The following is a 24,783-nucleotide window of genomic DNA, read 5'->3' as shown; positions in this document are numbered from 1 at the left end:
CTTCCAGGCACCCCAGCAGTTTGACCTCCCAGCAGCTACCCTGAGAGAACCAGCCAGCCTCACCACAGCCCAGCACTCACATTAGCGCAGCCATCCAGGCCTAATCAGGAATTAATGGCCAGTCCTCTGCAGTAATTTAATTTCCACAATAAACTTAATGACCAGTTTAATACAAAAGTCAGAAGGATCGCTTAGTTGTTGTCTGCATGCTTTCTCTCGTGCAAACATTCGGGAGAACTCCACACAGCTGCCTTTTTACAGCCCCGTTAACATACATCCCAGCAGAATCAGGAAGGCCCCTGTGCATTTCATATTATTAATAAGGTTAACTGGGCACTTAATTAGCAATTTAGTGGTTAGCGCTCCATGATCAGAAGGTCCCCAGAAGATAATTTAGCAGAATTAACTGAAGGCCTTTGTCATCGCCTCCCTGGATGCCTTCTGCACCCTCCTAAGCAACGTTGATTCTTAATCCATTACAGGCAGGTTCACAAAGAGGACAGGGACACGAGCAATCAATCCAGTCCCCCAGAGCCAGGGCTGCAGGGCTGCTCTCCCCACAAGGCTCACTGCTGCCCACGTTGCAGCCAGGGCTTCTCCAGAAATGATTCTGTGTGTGATACATTGTTTTCAGATGCATAACAGCGTCCCTGGTATCCCGAACCAGAAAGAAGGATGAGTCAGGGTCCGAGTCTTTAGCTACAGATTCTGTAGCTCACACTTGAACCTTCCCTGGACTGTAACCCACCAGGCTCCTCTGTCCATGGGACTTCCCAGGCAAGCATACTGGAGTGGGTTGCCATTCCCTTCTCCAGGGGATCTTCCTAACCCAGGGATCGAACCCGAGTCTCCTGAGTTGCAGCCAGATTCTTTACCATCTGAGCCACCAGGCTGTCACTGGACTGGCATGACGATTGCTTTGTGGCCCCAAAGCCATTTGTTGTAGGGCTTTTGTCACTGAGCTTTCCCACCTGCCCCCAAATAAAGACGGGCCCTTCAAAACCTTGCCTCCTTGCTCGCCTCTATCAAGCCATGGTGAGGCACATGAGTGGAGGCATGGAAACTTATTCCCCAGGCCTCCTGCCCTCGGCTCTATGGGGACTGTCATCCTGTCCTTCCTCCCCCCACGGTGGTGGTTTAGTCACCAAGTCGTGTCCGACTCTTGCGACCCCATGGACTGTAGTCTGCCAGGCTCCTCTGTCCAGGGGATTCTCCAGGCAAGAATACTGGAGTGAGTTGCCATTTCCTGCTCCATCCTCCCCCCATCAGTTCAGTTCAGTTCAGTCGCTCAGTCGTGTCCGACTCTTTGCGACCCCATGAATCGCAGCACACCAGGCCTCCCTGTCCATCACCAACTCCCGGAGTTCACTTAAACTCATGTCCATCGAGTCAGTGATGCCATCCAGCCGTCTCATCCTCTGCCATCCCCTTCTCCTCCTGCCCCCAATCCCTCCCAGCATCAGTCTTTTCCAATGAGTCAACTCTTCGCATGAGGTGGCCAAAGTACTGGAGTTTCAGCTTTAGCATCATTCCTTCCAAAGACATCCCAGGGCTGATCTCCTTCAGAATGGACTGGTTGGATCTCCTTGCATAAGTCTGTCTAAAACAACTGACTGAAGGCTTGCCCTGCCCTCCCCAGACTCTGTGCTATGTGGACACTGAAGAAATAACAGGAAATTGGGCTTTTAAGGTGCTAGGAATCCAGTAGGAGAGGCAGAGATTAAGTAAATAAATAATATAGCATCACCAACTCTCTTCCCAGGTGGCGCTAGTAATAAAGAAGCCACCTGCCAAAGCAGGTAGATGAATGAGACGCAGGCTTGATCCCTGGGGTCGGAAGATCCCCAGGGGAGGGCATGGCAACCCACTCCAGTATTCTTGGCTGGAGAATCCCATGGAGAGAGGAGCCTGGAGGGCTAAGGTCCATGGAGTTGCAAAGAGTTGGACACAACTGAAGTGATTTAGCACACACACACAGCAACCTTACGCTATATGAATTGTTATCTTATGCCGGCTAAGAAGACAGAGGTCCAGAGAGATTAAGCAATAAACTCAAGGGCTTGCAGCTAGAAAGTAGCAGAACCAAGGTTTAAACTCAGGTGTACACAGCTATCTCCTCCTCACCCAAAAGCTGAGCTACCTTCATCACTGCAGTTGTCACACACTCGGGGTGGGGGGTGGGGAGGGACTATTTATAACACTGGTACAATAAAATATAATTTAGATGGTAAATCAGTCTGCTGGAAAAAAGAAAATCCAAGATGCACTCCAAAGCCCAGTGTAAGTGACTTGGGGTTATCTGTGCATGACTGCTCTAGTCCTTGGTGTAGATCGCATAGCATCAGCAGTAATTTTAGATACCGTGACAAGGCAGGCATGAGGATGAATTTAGAGAATGAAAAGATGCACTCAACTCGATTAAGCAAAATTTGCTGAGTCCCTACTATAAGTCCCTACTATAAGACTGGGAGGGAGGGAGAGAGATAAAGTAGAATAAATTTGACCTAAGCCCGAAGTCCAAGAAGCACAGTTTCAGTGAGGGAGGCAGCATTCCCCTCATGGACTATCTTGTGGGATATATGGCAATAAGTTCTAGAACAGTAGAAAGAAGATATAATGGAGCCTGACTTTGGGGAGTTACAAATGCTTTTCAATAGAGAAGATGTTTGAGCTGCCTTTGAATGATGGGGGATGGGAAAGACAGTCAATGAACAGAAGGTAGAAGTTGCCTCTTAGGCCAAAGGGAAGAACAGTCACAGAAGTCAGGAAAAAGGACAAGTTGTATTTAGGGAGACACAGGGGTTAGTTTAGTGTGACTTGAGGACAGGATATTTGCCAAGGGAATAAGGATGGCAGGAAGAGCAATGGAAAGATACTGGGGGGTGGACAGGGTAAATAAATTGTGGAGGGTCTTAAATGCCATTCTAAAGAATTGGACTCTTTTTTCTCTTTTTCCTTTCTCTTTTTTTTTTCCTTTTTCCTTTTTTCTTTCAACCTCAGCCAGGATGATTTTATTTTTTCTTGGAGTATAGCTCTTTTACAATGTTGTGTTAGTTTCTACTGTACAGCAAAGTGACTCAGCTATCCATATGCATATACCCCCTCTTTTTTTGGCTTTTTTTCCCATTTAGGTCACCACAGAGCACCACACTGAGTTCCCTGCGCTATACAGTGGGTTCTCCTCAGTTATCTATTTATACAGTATCGACAGGATTTTTATCGAAGAGCCACAGATATGAAACAATAAGCTTGGTTAAAAAAAAAGAAGAAGTGTAGTTAAGGAGATGTCTTCCTTCTCCCCACCCCAACACACCCCCAAAACCCTTCCTTTCCCTTACACATCATCCAGAAAAGCCATTTCAGCAGACAGGCAGGGTGTGCCTGCCATGGGAATAAGGAAAACTTGGTGGCACCGAAAGGCATGGGGGATTTGGATGAGCATGTGTTGGTGACTGGACGGGAGGAATGCAGAGGGAAGGTGTGCAGGAACTGCTGGGCCCTCTGGATGGAAGCTGATGAGTATCCGTAACCCTGACTGATACAGGGCGCCTGGGGGAGGCAGGCAGATGGGGAAGGATGAGACTGACTCTGGTTCGGACATATTTAGTTAGTGGCAAAGTTGGGATCTGCAGGTGAAGGACTCGAAGATGTTTCTTAGGTGATCATAGAAGCCGTGGGAGCAAACCAGATCCCCCATGAGAGGTAGAGGGGAGTGGGCACGGAGGATGGCAGACAGGGCAGGTCCCACTCACCTCTCCAGCCCTCCTTTGGCCCTCCTCTCCCTCCCATGCCTCGCTACAAACTGTTATCACTTCCTTGTGGTCTCTGTTGCCTCCCTGCTTTCCCACTAGTGAGCTGCCCAGGGCAGCTCCATGGTGATGCGTCCCAGGAGCCTAGCACAGAGCCCAGGGCGAACTTTCTGCCTAAATGGGAACATGAGTGCAACACGAGGCTGAGGATGCGGACCTGCAGAACACTAGCAGTTAAAGGAGCGGGTGAAGCCAGAAATATTAATAGGATGGAGCAAAGGCGACTGAGAAAGTGGCCAGAGGAGTGGAAAAAGAACCCAAGAAAAGCAGGGACTCAGTGGAGAAGGGATGGAGAATGCTGCTGAGTTTGGCGAGGACCATCTCATGGCAACCCACTCCAGTACTCTTGCCTGGAAAATCGCAGGGACGGAGAAGCCTTGTAGGCTGCAGTGCATAGGGTCACTAAGAGTCAGACATGACTGATCGACTTCACTTTCACTTTTCACTTTCATGCATTGGAGAAGGAAATGGCAGCCCACTCCCGTGTTCTTGCCTGGAGAATCCCAGGGACGGGGGAGCCTGATAGACTGCCATCTATGGGGTCGCACAGGGTCAGACACGACTGAAGCCACTTAGCAGCAGCAGCATCCCTCCTGGGAGAACCCAGAGACAGAAGGCTGCCGTGGGTCAGGGAGTCACTGAGTACTGCAATTGTAAAACATTCTGATCATATGCCTCATTAACAAGGTCAAATGAAGAAAATGTAAAGTCCGTGTAAATCTAAGAGCGAATCTAATAAGATTAGAAGCTGCTGTTACCATTTTTCTACTCATTCTTTTTTATTCTTTCAATTGAAGTATAGTTGCTATACACTATTATTTGTTACAGGTGGACAGTATAGTGATCCACAGTTTTTAAAGGTGCCATTCCATTTATCATTATTATAAAACATTGGCTATATTCCCTGCATTGTACAGTGTATCCTTGTAACTTATGTTATAGACAATATTTTATACTTAACCCCATCCTGCTATCTTGCCCCTCCTCCTTTCTTCTCCCCACTGGTAATCTCTAGTTTTCTGTCTCTAGCTGTCTTTGTCTTTTATGTTATATTCACTAATCTACTATATGCTTCTACTATTTTATTTAGGTACAGCAGCAAGTCTGACTTTAACAATCCTTTAAGCATCACAGAATCTTCCAAATCATATGATACAACAGAATTGAGTTGGGGCAAACCCTGGGAGATGGTGACAGACAGGGAGGCCTGGCCTGATGCAGTTCATGGGGTCACAGGGGGTCAGACATAACTTGGCGACTGAACAACACCAACAATAATGTGCGCGTTAGTTGCTCAGTCGTGTCTGACTCTTTGCAACCGCATGGACTGTAGCCCACCAGGCTCCTCTGTCCATGGAACTCTCCAGGCAAGAATATTGGAGTGGGTTGCCATTTCCTTCTCCCATGTTGCAGGTAGATTCTTTACCATTTGAGCCGCCAGAGAAGACCAAGTGAAAGTGAAAGTAATTCAGTCATCCCAACTCTTTTGCGACCCATGGACTATACAGTCCATGGAGTTCTCCAGGCCAGAATACTGGAGTGGCTAGCCATTCCCTTCTCCAGGGGATTTTCCCAACCCAGAGATCAAACCCAGGTCTCCTGCATTGCAGGCAGGTTCTTTACCAGCTGAGGGAAGCTGCTCAGAAAATATGATCATTACTCAGTGTGTGGGATTCCCTCATAACTCAGTCAGTAACGAGTCTGCATGCAATGCAGGAGACCTGGGTTCGATTTCTGGATGGGAAAAATCCCCTGGAGGAGGAAATAGCAACCCACTCCAATATTCTCACCTGGAGAATCTTATGGACAGAGAAGCCTGGCGGGCTATGGGGTTGGAAGAGTTGAACACGACTTAGAGACTAAACCACCACCCAGTGCGTATAACTAAAAGTACTGTAGCCTTCTTCCATATAATACTACCTTAAATTATTTCATATTTTATATAAGGTAACCAGTAAAGCAGCTCAGAACTACCCCCCAATTATTAGCTTTTCAATGAATAGCAAAGCACTTTCCTCTGGGTTTCAGAAATAACTGAGAACAAAGAGTTTGGCCTCAATCGTTCGTTCAATTTTCATTTTTTTTCCGTTAATTCATCAAAAGTGTTTAGGCTTTTTCAGTTAGGTAAGATCTGACCCAGTAGAACCAAAGAGGGTTTCATAACTGTTTTTCTCTCTGCAGATGCAAAAGATATTTAAGAAACTTCCAGGATTCAAAGAGATCCATGTGTCAGGATTTAGGTAAGAAAATTGGACTCTTCGCAATTTTTAAATTTACTATCTCTTTATCCTCTTTTAAAAGCGATGTCATGAGGATTTTAAGGTCCCTTATGCCCCAGTTGTTTAACTCTACCAAATCCTGAAATCTAAATACATTTCAGATAAAGGACTTGTCTAATTAGAACATGACTCTAGGTGATTTTTAAGGCATAACAGAGGAGCTGCTCCTTCCTCCCTCTGGAGTCAGAAACATGGCTTCCTGCAAAGAGCTTGTCCTCTGTCCTTGGCAATGTCACTACAGAACCTTTTAGGAAAATCCCTCAGCAAAGACAGACCCAAAAAAATAGCAGTTAGTTACCTTGTTCTCTGATTGACTGTTCTCCTATCCAGTGCTAAATACCATCATTGTTTAAGCAAATCAGTTTGACCCTGGGGAGACCGGGGAAACTAATAGAGTGGTACCCAAGGGGTAAGAGAATTGGGTGGACAGGGGTGGGGAGGCAAGTACCTTTTTATCATTCTGATGTCTGACCGTACTTTTACATCTTTCAGATGTCTGAACCATAGTAATGTATTACCATGCAAAATTTTAAAAATTGAAATTTTAAATAGAAGACATGAAATAAAATAGTGCCACACTGAAGCAGAATTCCATCATGTTCATAGGGTTTGCTGTCAAGCAGGCATCTCAACAGTCTGATGTGGGTTCAGGATTTGGGGCAAGAATTTTTTTGCATCTTTAAGTTCTCGTCATTCAAAACATTTACAAGTGGGATCATAATATGGTTTTTTTTTTTAAACTGTGCCACAGGGCATACAGCAGCCCTGGTGTGAGCAGAATGAGATCCCTTGCATGGAGGGGGATGTATAAAATGGGAAGACAGACCTCACTCAAAGTCCTTCCCAGCCCATCATCATCTGATGTCTTAAAGCAAGAAGGTCCGTAGGGCGGGTCCCACACTCACAGAGAAGAGCTTCAGTGGGGGGTGAGGTGTGGGGCTGTCCATCCATTTATTTCTCGAGAGCTATCAGGCACCTCTGGTTTGTGTAATTCCAAAGGAAGGAACTGTTGATGTGAACCAACATTTACCAAAGCAAACTGGTTTTTCTCCCTTAATTTTAAGATGCTGCTCCACAGTACTCCATGTGAAATCAGATGGATTGGAGGGGAATAAAAGGTGATAGGAGGATACTAGTGTAGACGCAAGGTCTTCTGGATAGATCACTGCAGTGAAAGGACAAATTTTTAATTTAAACCTGACGGAAATGATAGGAATTCTCTTGGTGAATGCTCACATACTCATTATCCCTACCCTTCAAATAAATTGAAAAACTAATAATAAAAAAAAAAAAAAACTGTTTACAAAGAAGACCAAAATGTCAGGCGATGAAATTTTGCATGGTAAAAATTGTAAAGACATATCCCTTGAAAATGCATCTTTCCCATGTGTTTTTCTCTGTAAGAATTTATTCTTATTTCTGTCGAGGATGCTTATAATGTAAATTTGATCACATTTTGTCAATGATTTCCATTATGTTGCATAGAATTAGGCTCCCAGAAAATATTTTGACCTCTGAATACAATAAATAATATGCTTATGAGTGTGGCAAACTTTTAACCATGAAAACAATGCTCAGAATATTGTAAAGCAAACTTATTAGGAAGGAAATTGCTTTCCATGGAGCCAGATCCTCCTACAGAAGACCTAAAACTGCAGGAGCCTCAAAGTACCCTCTTTTTGTGAGCTCAATTTGTAGAAAACCTGATCTACAATTGAACAAGTACGTTTAGATCAGTGACCTCATTTGATTCTTTCAACACAACTGGAAAGTAATTAGAACACCTATTATTACCATAATTATAAGGAGGAGCAGTAAAAGTTCCACTTTAAATATTGCTGTAACAATCATTCAGTCTAGTTAGAAAATGCTGTACCTAGTCGCTCGGTCGTGTCCAACTCTTTGCGACCCCATGGACTGCAGCCCACTAGGCTCCTCTTTCCATGGGGATCCTCCAGGCAAGAACACTGGAGCGGGCTGCCATGCCCCTCTCCAGGGGATCTTCCCAACACAGAGATCAAACCCAGGTCTACACGCATTGCAGGCAGATTCTTTACTGTCTGAGCCACTAGGGAAGCCCAAGATCACTCTGAGTGGGTAGCCTACCCCTTCTCCAGGGGATCTTCCCAACCCAGGAATCGAACCAGCGTCTCCTGCATTATAAGTGGATCCTTTACCAGCTGAGCTACCAGGGAAGCCCAGTTAGAGGGTATACTCCTTCAAAAACTTACACACAAATACCCACAGCAGCTTAATTGTATTAGCCAAGAACTGGAAACAACCCCAATGTCCTTCAACAGAACTGTAGATAAACAAACTGTGGTATATTCTTATCACAGACTTCTACTTAGCAAAGGAACAAACTATTGGAATGCACAACAACATGGATTTATTTCAAAATAATTATGTTGAGTGAAAGATGCCAGGAAAAAAAAAAAAAGAAGTATGGTATACTTCCATTTGCATTTAACTCTAGATAATGAAAAGCAGGGCTTCCCAGGTGGCACTAGTGGTAAAGAACTTGCCTGCCAGTGCAGGAGACGGAAAAGACTCGGATTCCATCCCTGAGTTGAGGAGAGCCCCTGAAGGAGGGCCTGGCAACCCACTCCAGTATTCTTGCCTGGAGAATCCCACAGAGAGAGGAGCCTGGCCGGCTACAGTCCATTGGGTCGCACAGAGTTGGACGTGACGGGATCGACTTAGCATGCAAGCACACACAATGCAAACTGGTCTACAGTGAGAGAAAGCAGCTCAGTTGTTCCTTAAGGAGGGGGAGACAGAGAGGGATTATAAACAGGGGAAGAAGGGGAAGATTATAAACAGCCATCAGTAAACTTTTGGGGGTATGAATTTGATTGTAGTGATGGTTTCACGGGTGTATATATGAAATTTATCAGACTGTACATGTGCAACATGTGTAGTTTGTTTTATGACAATTGCGTCTCAACAAAACAATTCTGTGAAGTTAATAGGATTAGGGTCTTGGCCCAGGAAGCTCGGTCTTTCTCCAGAGCTTCACGGATTGAAAACTATTGCTGAAAACAAGCAAGAGACAAGCCCTGAATAAATGTCTAGCAGTAGAAGCAGAGGCCGTTTCAGTCATATTACATCAAAGAATGACAGTGAATGACTTTGTGATCCAGGCAGAAAGAGCAGCAATGCAAATCCCATCACGTGTGTAGAGTGTCTTTGTCAGCAACTAGCGAGTGAGACTGGAGAAGGCGATGGACCCCACTCCAGTACTCTTGCCTGGAAAATCCCATGGACGGAGGAGCCTGGTGGGCTGCAGTCCATGGGGTCGCAAAGAGTCGGACACGACTGAGCAACTTCACTTTCACTTTTCACTTTCATGCATTGGAGAAGGAAATGGCAACCCACTCCAGTATTCTTGCCTGGAGAATCCCAGGGACGGGGGAGCCTGGTGGGCTGCCATCTATAGGGTCGCACAGAGTCGGACATGACTGAAGTGACTTAGCAGCAGCAGCAGCAGGACTTGAGACATAAAGTGGGAAAACTGAATGTAGCTTCTGAACTAAATTCACATATATGCCCAGAGAAGTCCAGAATGTTTTTTTCAATCTGGTGACCAAATGACCTTTCTGGCACAAACATTGCAAAATGAACCCAGATTTATGGCCAGGGTTTGAATACCAGTTCTGCCACTTTCCAAATGATAGCTTTCCCTCTCTCTGCATCTTCCCTTACTTATGAAATAGGAGTTGCTGTTGCAAAGATTAAATGAGGATGCTCCTAAACTGCCTCCAACAAACCACCCTCTCTGTAAACAGGTATTTGTTTTTCCTGCACCCTGTTGCATGGTAGATTGTACCATCCCCCTTAAGTCTTACTGATGAAACCAATTCAAAAAACAATCAGTCAACAAAACTCCAGTTCTAGTGTCAAGTCTCAAATAAATTATCTTCGGGAATAAACTAACAATATAATGCCATACAGAGGATGAGAAATCCATTTACAAAATATTAAAAAAAAAAAAAACTTCCTGGTACTAGTAGCCCTGAAAACCTCAGAGCTATAGAATATATTTGCAACCTCTATAAAAGGAATATAAGGAAATCAAAGAGTTTAAGGATGCATAATCTTTGAATTAGGGCTCAAATTCTAATAAGAGGCATCATAGAATAATGTTTACTTCCTGAGATTCATATGATTCTCAAAATTTCCATCCAGATTCTGACGGCAGTTTATATATTTCCTTCAAAGCTCTGAACCAACATGAGAGACAATGTAATATGTATATGAATTGATTCATTGAATGCCTCAGTAAATTTCTCGAAAATTCTTTCTCCTTTCCATGTTTCCATTGTGCATGATGAAATGAAGACCAAAGAAAGAAAGAGACGGGTAATTTGAACTTTTTTTCCTACTGTTTTGAAATATAGTACATCCCCCACATAGACACATTTATATGTTAATCTCTTAGAGATCACTTTTACATATAAAATCTGGATAAGTCATTGACTATTGGTGACTTAGTCTAATGGGAGTAACTGACCAATTGGTCAGTAGTAAAAAAGAATTCTTGAATCAAGATCACTACATGAGATACACAGGTAAAAGGTGACTTTATCAGTGGAAGTGTCTTCTATAAAACTCAAAAGCTTTTCAAAAGAAAAACATAAAAACACCTATCTGCCATGCAAGTATGTCTCAACAATTTCCTAAATGTCATTTGTGATGGGAAGTTGTCAGTCTGGTTGCACACTCATGCATGCAACATATTTAGGTCTGGAATAAAGCAGAGAAACTGATTTGCCCCTTGGCTCCAAGGTCAGCGTGACTGGGCAAAGGGCCCACTATACCTTAGAGAGCTCAGTAATAGGCATCCAGCTTGGCTCCTGTAATGGGTGAAATAACCAAATGTAGACTTTGACTAATCATGTGGCCTGAAGAACTGCTGAGAATACACATTATTGGCTCCTGTGGCCTTTAAAACATTTTTGTATCCCTCTGTGTGAATTTATGGCATAAACAGAGGTGAAATCTGGTCCTAGACAACAGAGGTAGAGAGAATCCTATTTCATTTATAAATGCATAAGGGCATTGAATCAATAAATATGAGAATAAATACAGTTAATCATGAACTACTTCCCTTTCTCTTTTCTCACATCTTCCTTCCAAGATGTTATTTTAAAAGCAACTTGAGGGAAGACAAAATTATGTTTAATATAGAGTTGTATTTTTTTAATTAAAAAATGCTTCTTGAAAAAAACAGGAAGGAAATAGCCTTGAGAACCGAAGCTTTGACTTGGTTACAACACTTAAACATTATTGCCCTATTGCTCTATCCTACTTCTATTTCACAGACCTTCCTAAAGGAGGCTACTTGTAGAGAAAAAAGACAATTCATCCTTCCTACTGACTGGCCATGAAAAACACCGATCAACACCAGCAACTCTTGGCAATTAACACTTTTTCACAAAGACCTGACATGAAAATCTATGGCCCCTTGATCCAGTTAGCAGTCCCTCTTCAAGCTGGATTTAAGTCTTATCATAACAATCTATTTCAGAGCTAAAATACACATTAATTCTTTCCTACCTTTCAAATACGGTAGGATAAACACTTATCAGTGTTCCTGATAAACACTGAAATTAGTTTCAAGTGTGATATTCATTAAGAGCCCATCAGGAAAGAGGTTGAAGCTGTCCTGAAGCTTTGTAGCAGCATAGTGATTCTCTTTACAAGGCATGTAACAATGGCTTTGGATGCAATGTGTCCCCTGCTGTCTACAGGACAAGCTCCACAGAGATGCAACTTACAGCCATCTTTAAGAAAGGCAAGGCAGAAGCAAAAAGCCCTGCCAGTGACCCTCTGTCACTTGATTCCAACAAAATTGAAAGTGAAGGAGACCCTCGTGGAACAACGGAGGAAGAGAAGCAAAGAGAACTCTATCCCACAGCTTCAGAGCTCAGGAAGCTGATCAGCAGAGCCCTGGAGGAAGACCAGTCCTTGGATGTGGGGACAATTCAGTTCACTGACGGTCAGTGGGTGATTTCATAGCTCTGGGATTATCCTCATTCTGATAGAGATAAGGAGGCATGAATGTCTCCTGGTCACTGATATTTTAATGGGTCCTGTAGAGTCGATCATTTCTGTGACTTTCATTGCTTTTTTGTTTTGTTGTTTTGCTATTTTCAGTTGCTAAGTCATGCCCAACTCTTTGCGACCCCATGGATAACAGCACACCAGGCCTCCCTGTCCCCCACTATTTCCCAGAGTCTTCCCAAGTTTGTGTCCATTGCGTCAGTGATGCCATCCCAACATCTCATCCTCTGTCATCCTCTTCTCCTTTTGCCTTCAATCTTTCCCAGCATCAGGGTCTTTTCCAATGAGTCAGCTGTTCGCATCAGGTAGCCAAAGTATTGGAGCTTCAGCATCAGTCCTTCCAATGAGTATTCAGGGTTGATTTCCTTTAGGATTCACTGGTTTGATCTCCTTGCTGTCCAAGGGACTCTGAAGAGTCTTCTCCCACACCATAGTTTGAAGGCATCAATTCTTCTGCGCTCTGCCTTCCTTACGGTCCAACTGTGACTCTGGAAGGTATCATTTCTGTCTTTCCTCACTGTCCCCAGGGTCTCAATTGATAAAGCTTTCATGACCACTTCATGCCATAAATAACTCTAGGGAAGCCGACAGCTGTAGCTCCATCCAGCTCAACATGTCACCCACCAAGTCCAGGTGGAGAGAAGAACCTGGGTTGTATTCCCTTGGCACAACCCAGATTCCCTCATCTAGTAAATTGGTCAGGGTCCAGGAGGAAACAGATGGCACATTCAAATTAGAATAATTTGAGAAGGGTTTGATAAAGGGACTATTTATAAAGGTTTCCCTAACGCCCAGAGGTAGAAAAGGAAATGGCAACCCGCTCCAGTATTCTTGCCTGGAAAATTCCATGGACAAGAGGAGCTTGATGGGTTACAGTCCACAGGGTCACAAAGAGTCAGGCACGACTGGACATGCACTCTATGCCCAGAGGACTAGAACAGTTCCCTGGGGCTGGAAGCAGTAAGGCCCCGCCACTACCTCTAGGCCTGATCTAACCAGCAGTCCCCAACCTTTTGGGCACCAGGGACCAGGTTTTATGGAAGACAGATGAAGGGGAAAGGGAATGATTCAGCAGTAATGCAGCAGTGGGGAGCCATGCGAGAATGGCAAATGAAGCTTTGCTCCTTCACCCACCATTCACCTTCTGCTGTGCGGCCCAGTTCCTATCAGGCCTTGGACTGGTATGGGCCTGAGGATTGAGGACCCCTCCCAAAGACAGGGAGCAAGGAACCACTGATATGGTTCATATAAGTCAACTTCCCAGGGCGGAGAGTTGTGGAGAGAGAAGAGTGTATAGATCTAAAGAAGTCAGCAGGGAAGCAGGACCCTCAGAGGGTGCCTGGAGGGACCCAGGAGCCTGCAACTCTTCACAATTCCCGGTGCTCCAGGCATAATAGATGAGCACTGGAAATGTCATTTTAGTGTGACCTGGCGCGAAACTGGCATTCTCTGTCAGTTCTGTTTCTGTAATTTAGATAGTCAAACTCAACTCTGGAAAACTTTACAAAGATCTCTTGGGATTAGATAGAGGGCATGTCAGTAAAGATGTCAGCAAGCATTAAAGTCCTCTTGGTTCACTTTTGAATTTCTAGTTCAGTGAAAAACTTCAGGTTCATCTCTGAGGCCACCTGATACTCTGGGTTGGTCTCTTGGTTAAATCCTTCGGGATAATCTGAAAATCCAGCTTCAGGGTGGAAGCAAGCAGGGACTCACAAATGGTCCTTGGTTCCAGTATTTATTCTAGACATTCCTTTCTTTGTCAGCTTAGCAATATTTTTGTTCCCACTGGCCTAGCCAGTGAGCCTGCCTGCTTGGTCCAAATGTGTACAACTAAAGACCTTGAAAACCACCTTAATAACTGTTCTATCACATAGACTTGCACAATGCACTTCCTGCAACCGTCCTTCGGTAGCTCCTAAAGGATCAATGACCACCAATGCATCTGATGCTGATTTCTTGATTATTTGTTGTACCCTCCTTAAGCACTGGCTTTTGCCACATTTTACAACCCTCACTGTTTTACTGCCCCAACCACAAAAAAAAAAAAAAAATGGGCAGTGGGGACGTTGAACCCTTGTGATTTTTTTTTCACCCACAGAAATTGTTGGGTCATTGCCAAGCCTGGATCCTGACACCCAGTTGGTGCTGCCCACTCTCCTCACTGATATCACAAAGGTGAGTTTGTTATTCTTTGTCCTTCAAATAGGAACAAAGCCTCCAAACTTCCATCAGAAAAAAACAGCCTAAGGACTGAACAGAGCAAGATCCCCTCTGCAGTGCCAGTTGAATCTAAAAAAGAATGAATACATGTATACATATAACTGAGTCACTTAGTACATCTGAAACTAACACAACATTTTAAATCACTATACTCCAATAAAAATAGTCCAATAAATATAATTATTTTCTGTGTTTTACAGGTAGTACTTGCTTACCCACTTTCAGTGTCTGTATTAATAAGACGTAATATAACTTGCATTTCAAATATCGTTAAATTCAAAGTTTTCTTCAACATAGTTAGAGCTTTGTCCCAATTAGAATCAGAATTTGCCTTTTTTGATAAAACAAATTATGTGTTCGTGAAGTGAAAAAGAATACTTACAGTAGAATGTATTATTTGACTTTGACTTTCTGACACAAATACAAGCATAAAAATGCATTTGTTCTTAAGTCTTAAGGTCTCTATATATTTATGGGGGGGTTGCAAGCATAAATTAATGTCTTGGGAAGTACAAAGTTATGAATTCAGTAATAATTTTTGTATTTCATTTAAAGGTGTGTTCATTTAATTTACGCAAAAAGTTGTCGCTGGGGGTGCATAACTCAAAGTGCTGACTAAGCTCTATTCCCTTTTTTAATGAAAGAATTCATAAGTTCAAACGTGATTGACGCATGTTTCAGAGTATTTCAGTTATAAGTCAACCCTACACAGGCAGACTCAGTTAGCCGAGAGATTGTATTCTGCTACTGTATCAATGCATCTTTTCCTTTCAGGACTTGTTTCTGTATCAGAACCTATATCAGAATCCACAGTAGATTCAAGTCAACTACAAAATGATTTGTTTAAATTTAATTGAAAAGAAAAAATACAGAGCATAGCCCTTCTCAGATACAGAGCAATGTCCCTTGTTAACAGCTGTCTCTAAATCCTTCTTCAGGATGCTACTCTGAGTCCAGAACTTCCTCTTGGTCAACCGAGGCTGGAGACAGTGGACAGAGCAGGACACAGTCCACCTGGTGAGTAGAGTCTATGTTCTGGAGTCATAGACCCTTCCCGTAGGGTCTACGTTAGAGGACAACATCCTCTCTGAGGAATATATCTACGGCACTGCTTCAAAGTCCAGTGATTAAAGTCCTCCTCAGCCCAGGAGAGGGTTAGGTCCCCACAGCATTTCCAAGAGAAGAGCCATCCACTGAACTCCTTCTTCTGACGAGGCGATCACCCTCAGCCTCCTTTCCTCAGCTCTCGGCCCCAGTCCCACAGAGAACACTGAAAGCCCTTTCCCGACAGATCTGGTGAAAGAAGCTGAAGCCAAAGCAGCACCAACTGCCCACACAGAACAGCTGTCTCTGCTGGGCTTCAAAGCTGAGAGCTTGTCAGGACAAGGTAGGTCCTAAAGCCCGCATCCACGGCAAAGGGCTGTGGCGACAGAGGACGGGGCCCTTACAATCAGTGTTTATATTCCTGTTCACCATATGCAGGTTGCCATGGATACTGTCTGTTCTTCCATGTGTGTTTCTTTACTGCCAGTTACCACACGTGTAATTGGTCTATAAGGATGTCAGTAAATACTGAAATCCTCCTGGTTCACTTTTTTTAATATTTTTTACTTTTTCAGTAATTTTTCTTAAATTGAAGTACAGTTGATTTGCCATGTTGTGTTAATTTCTGCTATATAAGAAAGTGATTCAGTCATACATATGTACACATGTTTTTCAGATTTTTTCCATTATGGTTTCTCACAGGATATTGAATATAGTTCCCTGTGCTATACAGTAGGGATCTTATTGTTTATTCATCCTGTATATAAGGGTTTGCATGTGCTAAACTCGAGTTCCCAACCCTCCCTGAACACCCACCCTCTTGGCAACCATGAGTCTGTTCTCTATATTTGTGGGTCTACTTCTGTTTTATAGGTGTTTCATTTGTGTCTTATTTTAGAGTCCACATATAAGTGATATCATATGGTACTTGTCTTTCTCTTTCTGACTAACTTCAATTAGTATGATAATCTCTAGTTCCATTCATGCTGCTGAAAGTGGTATTGTTTCATTCTGTTCTATAGCTGAGTAGTGTTCCATCGTTTATCTACACCACATCTTTATCCATTCATCTGTCAACACGTTTAGGTTGTTTCCATGTCTTGGCTATTGTGAACAGTGATGCTATGAACATTGAGATGCCTGTATCTTTTTGAATTACAGTTTTGTCTGGACATATGCCCAGGATTAAGATTGCTAGATCATATAGTAATTCTATCTTTAGTTTTTTGAAGCTTCGAGTTCACGTCTGAATTTTCAAGAATGTTTAATTTTGAGGCGATGGGGTCAAGTTTTCTCATAATTTAAGAGGAAATCTTTACCAATATATGAAGACTTTAGGAAAACAAATACCAATATTCTGCAGAAGAGTCCTTTTTTAGTGCAAAAAATAGTGGATATAATGGCTTTGAAAATGAAAGTTAGTTACTCAGTCTTGTCCGATTCTTTGTGACCCCATGGACTGTAGCCCACCAGTCTCCTCTGTCCATGGGATTCTCCAGGCAAGAATACTGGAGTGGGTTGCCATTCCTTCTCCAGGGGATCTTCCTGACCCGGGACCGAACCCAGGTCTCCTGCATTGCAGGCAGACTCTTTTACCAACTGAGCCCCCAGGGAAGCCTCTTAGGAATCTCTATGCTTCCCACTTTATACAGCTCTCTGGTGAAGCTCTAAATAAAAATGCCTTTAAGGAAACATGGAACCTCAGAATATGAGGCTGATAAGTATGATCTGTGATTCTAAGTGAAAATGCCAGGGAAGATTGTCATTGTTGATATGTTTACAGGAGTTTTACTGTTGTAGTTAGGGCTCTTTACAAACTTCTACAGGTTTGAGTGGTCTATCTCATTTCTATTTTCCTCATAAACCTTGTGTGAAATTAGTATGTAATTTTATTGTATACAAAGTTTTTCCCAAAAATATATATACCATGATTGCAGAACCACCTATACAGATCATATTTGGTTTACATGATTACATGTAATGCATGTAATGAATAACATGAATGCATGTTAACCACATGATACAGTTATCTATTTCTGCATTATAAATCACCCCTGAAGTTAGTGTCTTAAATTAACAACCATTTATTTTGCCCATAACTCTGAAATTTGGGCAGGAATCAGTAGGGACAGCTCTTCTCTGCCCCATGTTGTGTCAGCTAGACTATCTCAACTGGTGTTGAAGATCTTTTTTCAAGAGGGCGCACTCATGGCTAGCAAGTTGGTGCTCAGCCAGAGCTACTGGCTGGAGTCCTCGTTTCTTCTCTGTGTACCCTCTTCAAGGGGCTGCTTGAGCTTCCTCCCAGCATGACAGCTGGTTTCAAAGAGTCATTATCACAAGAGAAAAAAAGTTGAAGGTGCCAATCTCCTCAGGGCCCAGAAACAGTGTCACTTCCTCACATACCAATGGTTAGGCAGCCATTTTGTTTAAAGAGGAGGGAACACAGATCTTGTCTCTTGATGGAAAAAGTAACAAAGCATTTATGGCTATTGATAATCAGCCACAATCCACATCAACCACACTTTGACTTTTGAATTACTTAAAAGTTGGTTGGATAAAACAAACCAAATTTTGATGACATGAGGGATATAAAGTTCTCACTGAATCCCTTTCCTTCATTATGATATTAAAAAAAGCTTTATTATAAGATCAGCATTTCAGATATATTAACTAAAATGATAGTATATCTATGATGAAAGTATTATTGTATTTTCAGAATTGCATTACCGTTTTCATTTTATTATACATTCCTTCCATTCATAAATATATCATAGAACACTAAAGCTGGAAGGACTCTTAGACATAGTCCAGTTAAACTTTATGTTTCACAGTAAGAAAACCAAAGCTAGAGATGGGAAGTGCCTTGCTCGAGGTCATATCATGCTGCTGCTGCTGCTGCTAAGTCGCTTCAGTCACATCATAGCTGGTCACAAAGCCAGGACCATCCATATGCTTGGCTTAAGTAGCCCCATCATTTAAAATACTATGTCCTTTCAATCTTGTTTGCCCTCCACTCATAGCCTTTTCTTTTTCTATTTCACTACACTGTCATTGTTTTAGTAGTCTAGGCTTGTAAGTGTTCACCTCCTAATCTTACCTCCTAATCACCACAGTTTTCACAAGGTTTCACACATTACAGGGACACAATTTTCACAAAAATCACAGATTTTGTTTTCAATTTAGCAGCTTCATTTCCATCTTCATTTTACTTGACGCTGCTGGCTTGAGTTCCTGCTGATGCTGCCTTCTTGAAACTCCTTCATTCGTCTTCCACAAATGAGTCATTCTTGTTTCTTAGGTTTTATCAATAATCTTTTAATTAAAATGCTGCATCATTCCCCAAAAAAGATAATGATTGTTTACAGACATATATGAAACACAGTAAGGTTTTGTTTTTAAAGAATTGAAAGAAAATGGAAGAAAAGATGAAACAATGCTACGTCAGATGATACTTTTACAGTAGTAAAATGTTTGGGAACAAGACAGAGGTGATGGTTACACTATATTGTGAATTTTCCTCACAATTACTGAATCATTTATTTTTTTAAGTCATAAGATATTTATAACTAACGAATAATTTTAGAATAACAGAATTAAGACAATATTTAGCTGAATAGCATCATCCCGCCTTTTGTATATTTGACATTTTACAATTTGAACCATTTTTTTTTAATTTTATTTTATTGAAGTATAGTTGATTTACAGGACTGTGTTAATTTCTGCTGTATAGCAAAATGGTCAGTTATACACATATTTGCATTCTTTTCCATACTCTTTTCCATTATGATGTATCATAGAATATTGAATACAGTTCCCTGTGCTATACAGTACAACCTTACAGTTTATCCACTCTGTATATAATAGTTTGCACCTGCCAATCTCAATACTTCCCTCCCCCACCCCTTCCCCCTTGACAAACACAAGTCTGTCGTCTGTGTTTGTGAATCTGTTTCTGTTTTTTAGATGATCTCATTTGTTGAAACATCCACTTTAAAATGTCAAGCTTCATGCTGTTTCACCTCAATAATATTTTTTTTTAAGTCACATGATTCTGTAGGGAAAATTGTATGCAAAATAAACATCAGAAAGGTCTTTGTGTGCTTTAGGTGGTTCATGAATTTGGCTTTGAGATTCTTGGCAGACTGTACAGTGAGGACAATGCAATTACACACAATTTGGAATCTGTGTGCTTACAGCATGGTAATTGCTTAGCAGAAAAACTTTCTCCTACAGGTCCTTTTAAGGAGGAGCGTCTGGGTTACAGTGAACCGTGTCCTGTCTGCATCAGCTTCCCTACAGCATAAACTTGCTGTCAGATATTTCCTAGAAAGTGCTCACTTTCTAGGAGAGGCATAGCCAATTCCCGAGCCCAGTTCACGACAGCAATTCCATGAGAGGTCAGGTGCTGACCGACTGCCCTAACTCAAGGATTGATTTTAGAATATCCATAGGAATGACTATACTACATAACCTTCAGCCAATGTTCTATAAAATAAAATAAAATAAATTATGCTCAAAACTGAGCTTTTGATTAGTATTGACCAAGAAGCACTATATTTGCTGGCCTGGGCTTAGACAACAAATATGCTGTGTTGCCAATGAATGGGAGATCCATACACTTTCAAAATGAGCCCAACCAGGGATAGAAAAGACATATTTCAATGACCAATGAAGACCCCAATTAGAAAACCTCCCTGATAAAAAAGGACATTTATGTAGAACAGAGCTGGTCGTGGAACAAAGAGCAGCTCTAGGCAGGACCAAGGCTTCCCTTCCTCATAAAATTCTGGCTCTTTCCCCAGCACAGGTAGCTGACAGCCAGACTCCACAGCCCTGCACATTGGCATCACTAAGATAAATCCAGCCTGGAAAATGTTTAAGGTCAGTGTCACCAAACACCCACTAAGCTATTAAAATTTCAGTCAAGTACTCATAGAAAGCTCTCAACTGAAGTAGTTTAATATAATGGTTAATCCTTTGAGATAAAGTACTTGCAAAATGTGCCTCTGGAACTCTAAATAAATTGGAATCTATCTTGCCTGAAATTCTGCGGTCTTCTATTTTTACTTTTTTAGGGTATCCCTTTCTTTCTTGCAGAGCCAGTTGTCTGTTAAGATCACACCTACTTCATAAATATAAGTCATACACCTATAGAATAAACTCAACATACTCTTCTCCATATAACATACATCTAACACATTCAAAAGTAGTATCAAATCATTAGGATAAAAATTGTGTGTGTTTTGCTTTGGTTTGGGTTTGGTTTGGTGTAGGGGTGTGTAGGCAGCAATACATTTTCCTTTTCACTCATTAGAATGATGACCTCAACTATCAAAAAAGAAGCTCTTTAGTGTTTTCCCAAATACCAGAGTTTTTCACTTGCTAGAATGACTTTTAAGATGAAAGCCAAATCTCTCAATAATTTGCAATATTTTAAAGGTGAAAAAGAAAACCTTAGGCAGAGCTATTTTATATTGGACATTGTTTTGCCTTTTATTACCCTATATTAGACTGGATTCTCCAGAGAAACAGAACCAATAGGGGATTGAGTGAGTGAAGTTGCTCAGTTCAGTTCAGTTCAGTCGCTCAGTCGTGTCCGACTCTTTGTGACCCCATGAGTCGCAGCATGCCAGGCCTCCCTGTCCATCACCAAACCTGGAGTTCACCCAGACTCACGTCCATCAAGTCAGTGATGCCATCCAGCCATCTCATCCTCTGTCGTCCCCTTCTCCTCCTGCCCCCAATCCCTCCCAGCATCACAGTCTTTTCCAATGAGTCAACTCTTCACATGAGGTGGCCAAAATACTGGAGTTTCAGCTTCAGCATCATTCCCTCCAAAGAAATCCCAGGGCTGATCTCCTTCAGAATGGACTGGTTGGATCTCCTTGCAGTCCAAGGGACTCTCAAGATTCTTCTCTAACACCACAGTTCAAAAGCATCAATTCTTCGGCGCTCAGCCTTCTTCATAGTCCAACTTGCACATCCATACATGACCACAGGAAAAACCATAGCCTTGACTAGACGAACCTTTTTTGGAAAAGTAATGTCTCTGCTTTTGAATATGCTATCTAGGCTGGTCATAACTTTCCTTCCAAAGAGTAAGCGTCTTTTAATTTTATGGCTGCAGTCACCATCTGCAGTGATTTTGGAGCCAAAAAAAATAAAGTCTGACACTGTTTCCACTGTTTCCCCATCTATTTCCCATGAAGTGATGGGACCAGATGCCATGATCTTCGTTTTCTGAATGTTGAGCTTTAAGCCAACTTTTTCACTCTCCACTTTCACTTTCATCAAGAGGCTTTTTACTTCCTCTTCACTTTCTGCCATAAGGGTGGTATCATCTGCATATCTGAGGTTATTGATATTTCTCCCAGCAATCTTGATTCCAGCTTGTGCTTCATCCAGCCCAGCGTTTCTCATGATGTGCTCTGCATATAAGTTAAATAAGCAGGGTGACAATATACAGCCTTAACATACTCCTTTTCCTATTTGGAACCAGTCTGTTGTTCCATGTCCAGTTCTAACTGTTGCTTCCTGACCTGCATATAGGTGTCTCAAGAGGCAGGTCAGGTGGTCTGGTATTCCCATCTCTTTCAGAATTTTCCATAGTTTATTGTGATCCACACAGTCAAAGGCTTTGGCATAGTCAATAAAGCAGAAATAGATGTTTTTCTGGAACTCTCTTGCTTTTTCCATGATCCAGCAGATATTGGCAATTTGATCTCTGGTTCTTCTGCCTTTTCTAAAACCAGCTTGAGCATCAGGAAGTTCACGGTTCATGTATTGCTGAAGCCTGGCTTGGAGAATTTTGAGCATTACTTTACTAGCGTGTGAGATGAGTGCCATTGTGCACTAGTTTGAGCATTCTTTGGCATTGCCTCTCTTTGGGATTGGAATGAAAACTGACCTTTTCCAGTCCTGTGGCCACTGCTGAGTTTTCCAAATGTGCTGGCATATTGAGTGCAGCACTTTCACAGCATCATCTTTCAGGATTTGAAATAGCTCAACTGGAATTCCATCATCTCCAGTAGCTTTGTTCGTAGTGATGCTTTCTAAGGCCCACTTGACTTCACATTCCAGGATGTCTGGCTCTAGGTCAGTGATCACACCATCATGATTATCTGGGTCATGGAGATCTTTTTTGTACAGTTCTTCTGTGTATTCTTGCCATCTCTTCTTAATATCTTCTGCTTCTGTTAGGTCCATACCATTTCTGTCCTTTATTGAGCCCATCTTTGCATGAAATGTTCCCTTGGTATCTCTAATTTTTTTGAAGAGATCTCTAGTCTTTCCCATTCTGTTGTTTTCCTCTATTTCTTTGCATTGATCGCTGAAGAAGGCTTTCTTATCTCTTCTCGCTATTCTTTGGAACTCTGCATTCAGATGCTTATATCTTTCCTTTTCTCCCTTGCTTTTCACTTCTCCTCTTTTCACAGCTATTTGCTTTTCACTTCTCTTCTTTTCACAGCTATTTGTCAGCTCCCCAGACAGCCATTTTGCTTTTTTGCATTTCTTTTCCGTGGGAATGGTCTTGATCCCTGTCTCCTGTACAATGTCACGAACCTCATTCCATAGTTCATCAGGCACTCTATCTATCAGATCTAGACCCTTAAATCTATTTCTCACTGAAAGAGGAACTCCCTAGGTCAGTAGGTGCCCAATATGCTACTGGAGATCAGTGGAGAAATAACTCCAGAAAGAATGAAGGGATGGAGCCAAAGCAAAAACAATACCCAGCTGTGGATGTGACTGGTGATAAAAGCAAGGTCTGATGCTGTAAAGAGCAATATTGCATAGGAACCTGGAATGTCAGGTCCATGAATCAAGGCAAATTGGAAGTGGTCAAACAAGAGATGGCAAGAGTGAATGTCGACATTCTAGGAATCAGCAAACTCAAATGGACTGGAATGGGTGAATTTAACTCAGATGACCATTATATCTACTACTGCGGGCAGGAATCCCTGAGAAGAAATGGAGTAGCCATCATGGTCAACAAAAGAGTCTGAAATGCACTACTTGGATGCAATCTCAAAAACGACAGAATGATCTCTGTTCGTTTCCAAGGCAAACTATTCAATATCACAGTTATCCAAGTCTATGCCCTAACCAGTAACCCTGAAGAAGCTGAAGTTGAACGGTTCTATGAAGATCTACAAGACCTTTTAGAACTAACACCCAAAAAAGATGTCCTTTTCATTATAGGGGACTGGAATGTAAAAGTAGGAAGTCAAGAAACACCTGGAGTAAGAGGCAAATTTGGCCTTGGAATACGGAATGAAGCAGGGCAAAGACTAGTAGTGTTTTGCCAAGAAAATGCACTGATTGTAACAAACACCCTCTTCCAACAACACAAGAGAAGACTCTACACATGGACATCACCAGATGGTCAACACCAAAATCAGATTGATTATATTCTTTGCAACCAAAGATGGAGAAGCTCTATACAGTCAGCAAAAACAAGACTAGGAGCTGACTGTGGCTCAGATCATGAACTCCTTATTGCCAAATTCAGAGCTAAATTGAAGAAAGTAGGGAAAACCACTAGACCATTCAGGTATGACCTAAATCAAATCCCTTATGATTATACAGTGGAAGTGAGAAATAGATTTAAGGGCCTAGATCTGATAGATAGAGTGCCTGATGAACTATGGAATGCATTGCTCAGTTGTGTCCAACTCTTTGTGACCTCATGGACTGTAGCCTGCCAGGCTCCTCTGTCCATGGGATTTTCCAGGCAAGAACACTGGACTGGGTTGCCATTTCCTTCTCCAGGGGATCTTCCTGACCCAGGGATCAAACCCAGGTCTCCCACACTGTAGGCAAACTCTTTACCATCTGAGTTACCAGGGAAGCCCAATAGGGGATTCAATATAGAAAAAGAGAGAGAGAAAAATAGAGATGATAGTGACAGAGGGAGAGATAGAGAGATGATTGAGATACAGACAGAGATAGAGAAAGAGCCCACCTGGGCTTCCCAGGTGGTGCTAGTGGTAAAGAATCCACTTGCCAAAGCAGGAGATATAAGAGACGTGGGTTTGATCCCTAGGTCAGGAAGATCCCCTGGAGGAGGGCACAGCAATCCACTCCAGTATGCTTTCCTGGAGAATCCCATGAACAGAGGAGTGTGGCAGGCTGCAGTCCACAGGGTAGCACAGAGTTGGATATGACTGAAGCAACTTAGCACACAGCACACAGAGAGATGATAGAGACAGGGAAAGAGAGAAAGACAAAGAAATAGAGATAGGTTTACTATAAGGAATTAGCTCATACGGTTATAGAAGCTGGTGACATCCCAGATTTAAAGTCCGTAAGCTGGAGACCCAGGAGCATCAGTAGCGTAAGTCCCAGTATGAGTCCAAGTCCAA

General features: G+C 42.3%; 1 protein-coding gene across 1 annotated transcript in view; it reads left to right on the top strand.

Annotated features, from left to right (window-relative positions):
- IMPG1 (interphotoreceptor matrix proteoglycan 1) overlaps positions 1-24,783 on the top strand; it is a 162,877-nt gene that overhangs the window by 51,008 nt on the left and 87,086 nt on the right. Inside the window, 5 exon segments of the mRNA NM_174362.3 lie at positions 5,991-6,049; positions 10,430-10,450; positions 11,842-12,089; positions 14,253-14,329; positions 15,313-15,391. Of these exon segments, the coding sequence (NP_776787.2) occupies positions 5,991-6,049; positions 10,430-10,450; positions 11,842-12,089; positions 14,253-14,329; positions 15,313-15,391 (484 nt within the window).

The sequence above is a fragment of the Bos taurus genome, chromosome 9, assembly GCF_002263795.3.
Source record: "Bos taurus isolate L1 Dominette 01449 registration number 42190680 breed Hereford chromosome 9, ARS-UCD2.0, whole genome shotgun sequence".
In the NCBI taxonomy this organism is placed as follows: Eukaryota; Metazoa; Chordata; class Mammalia; order Artiodactyla; family Bovidae; genus Bos; species Bos taurus.
This window is presented reverse-complemented; position numbering and strand designations above follow the sequence as displayed.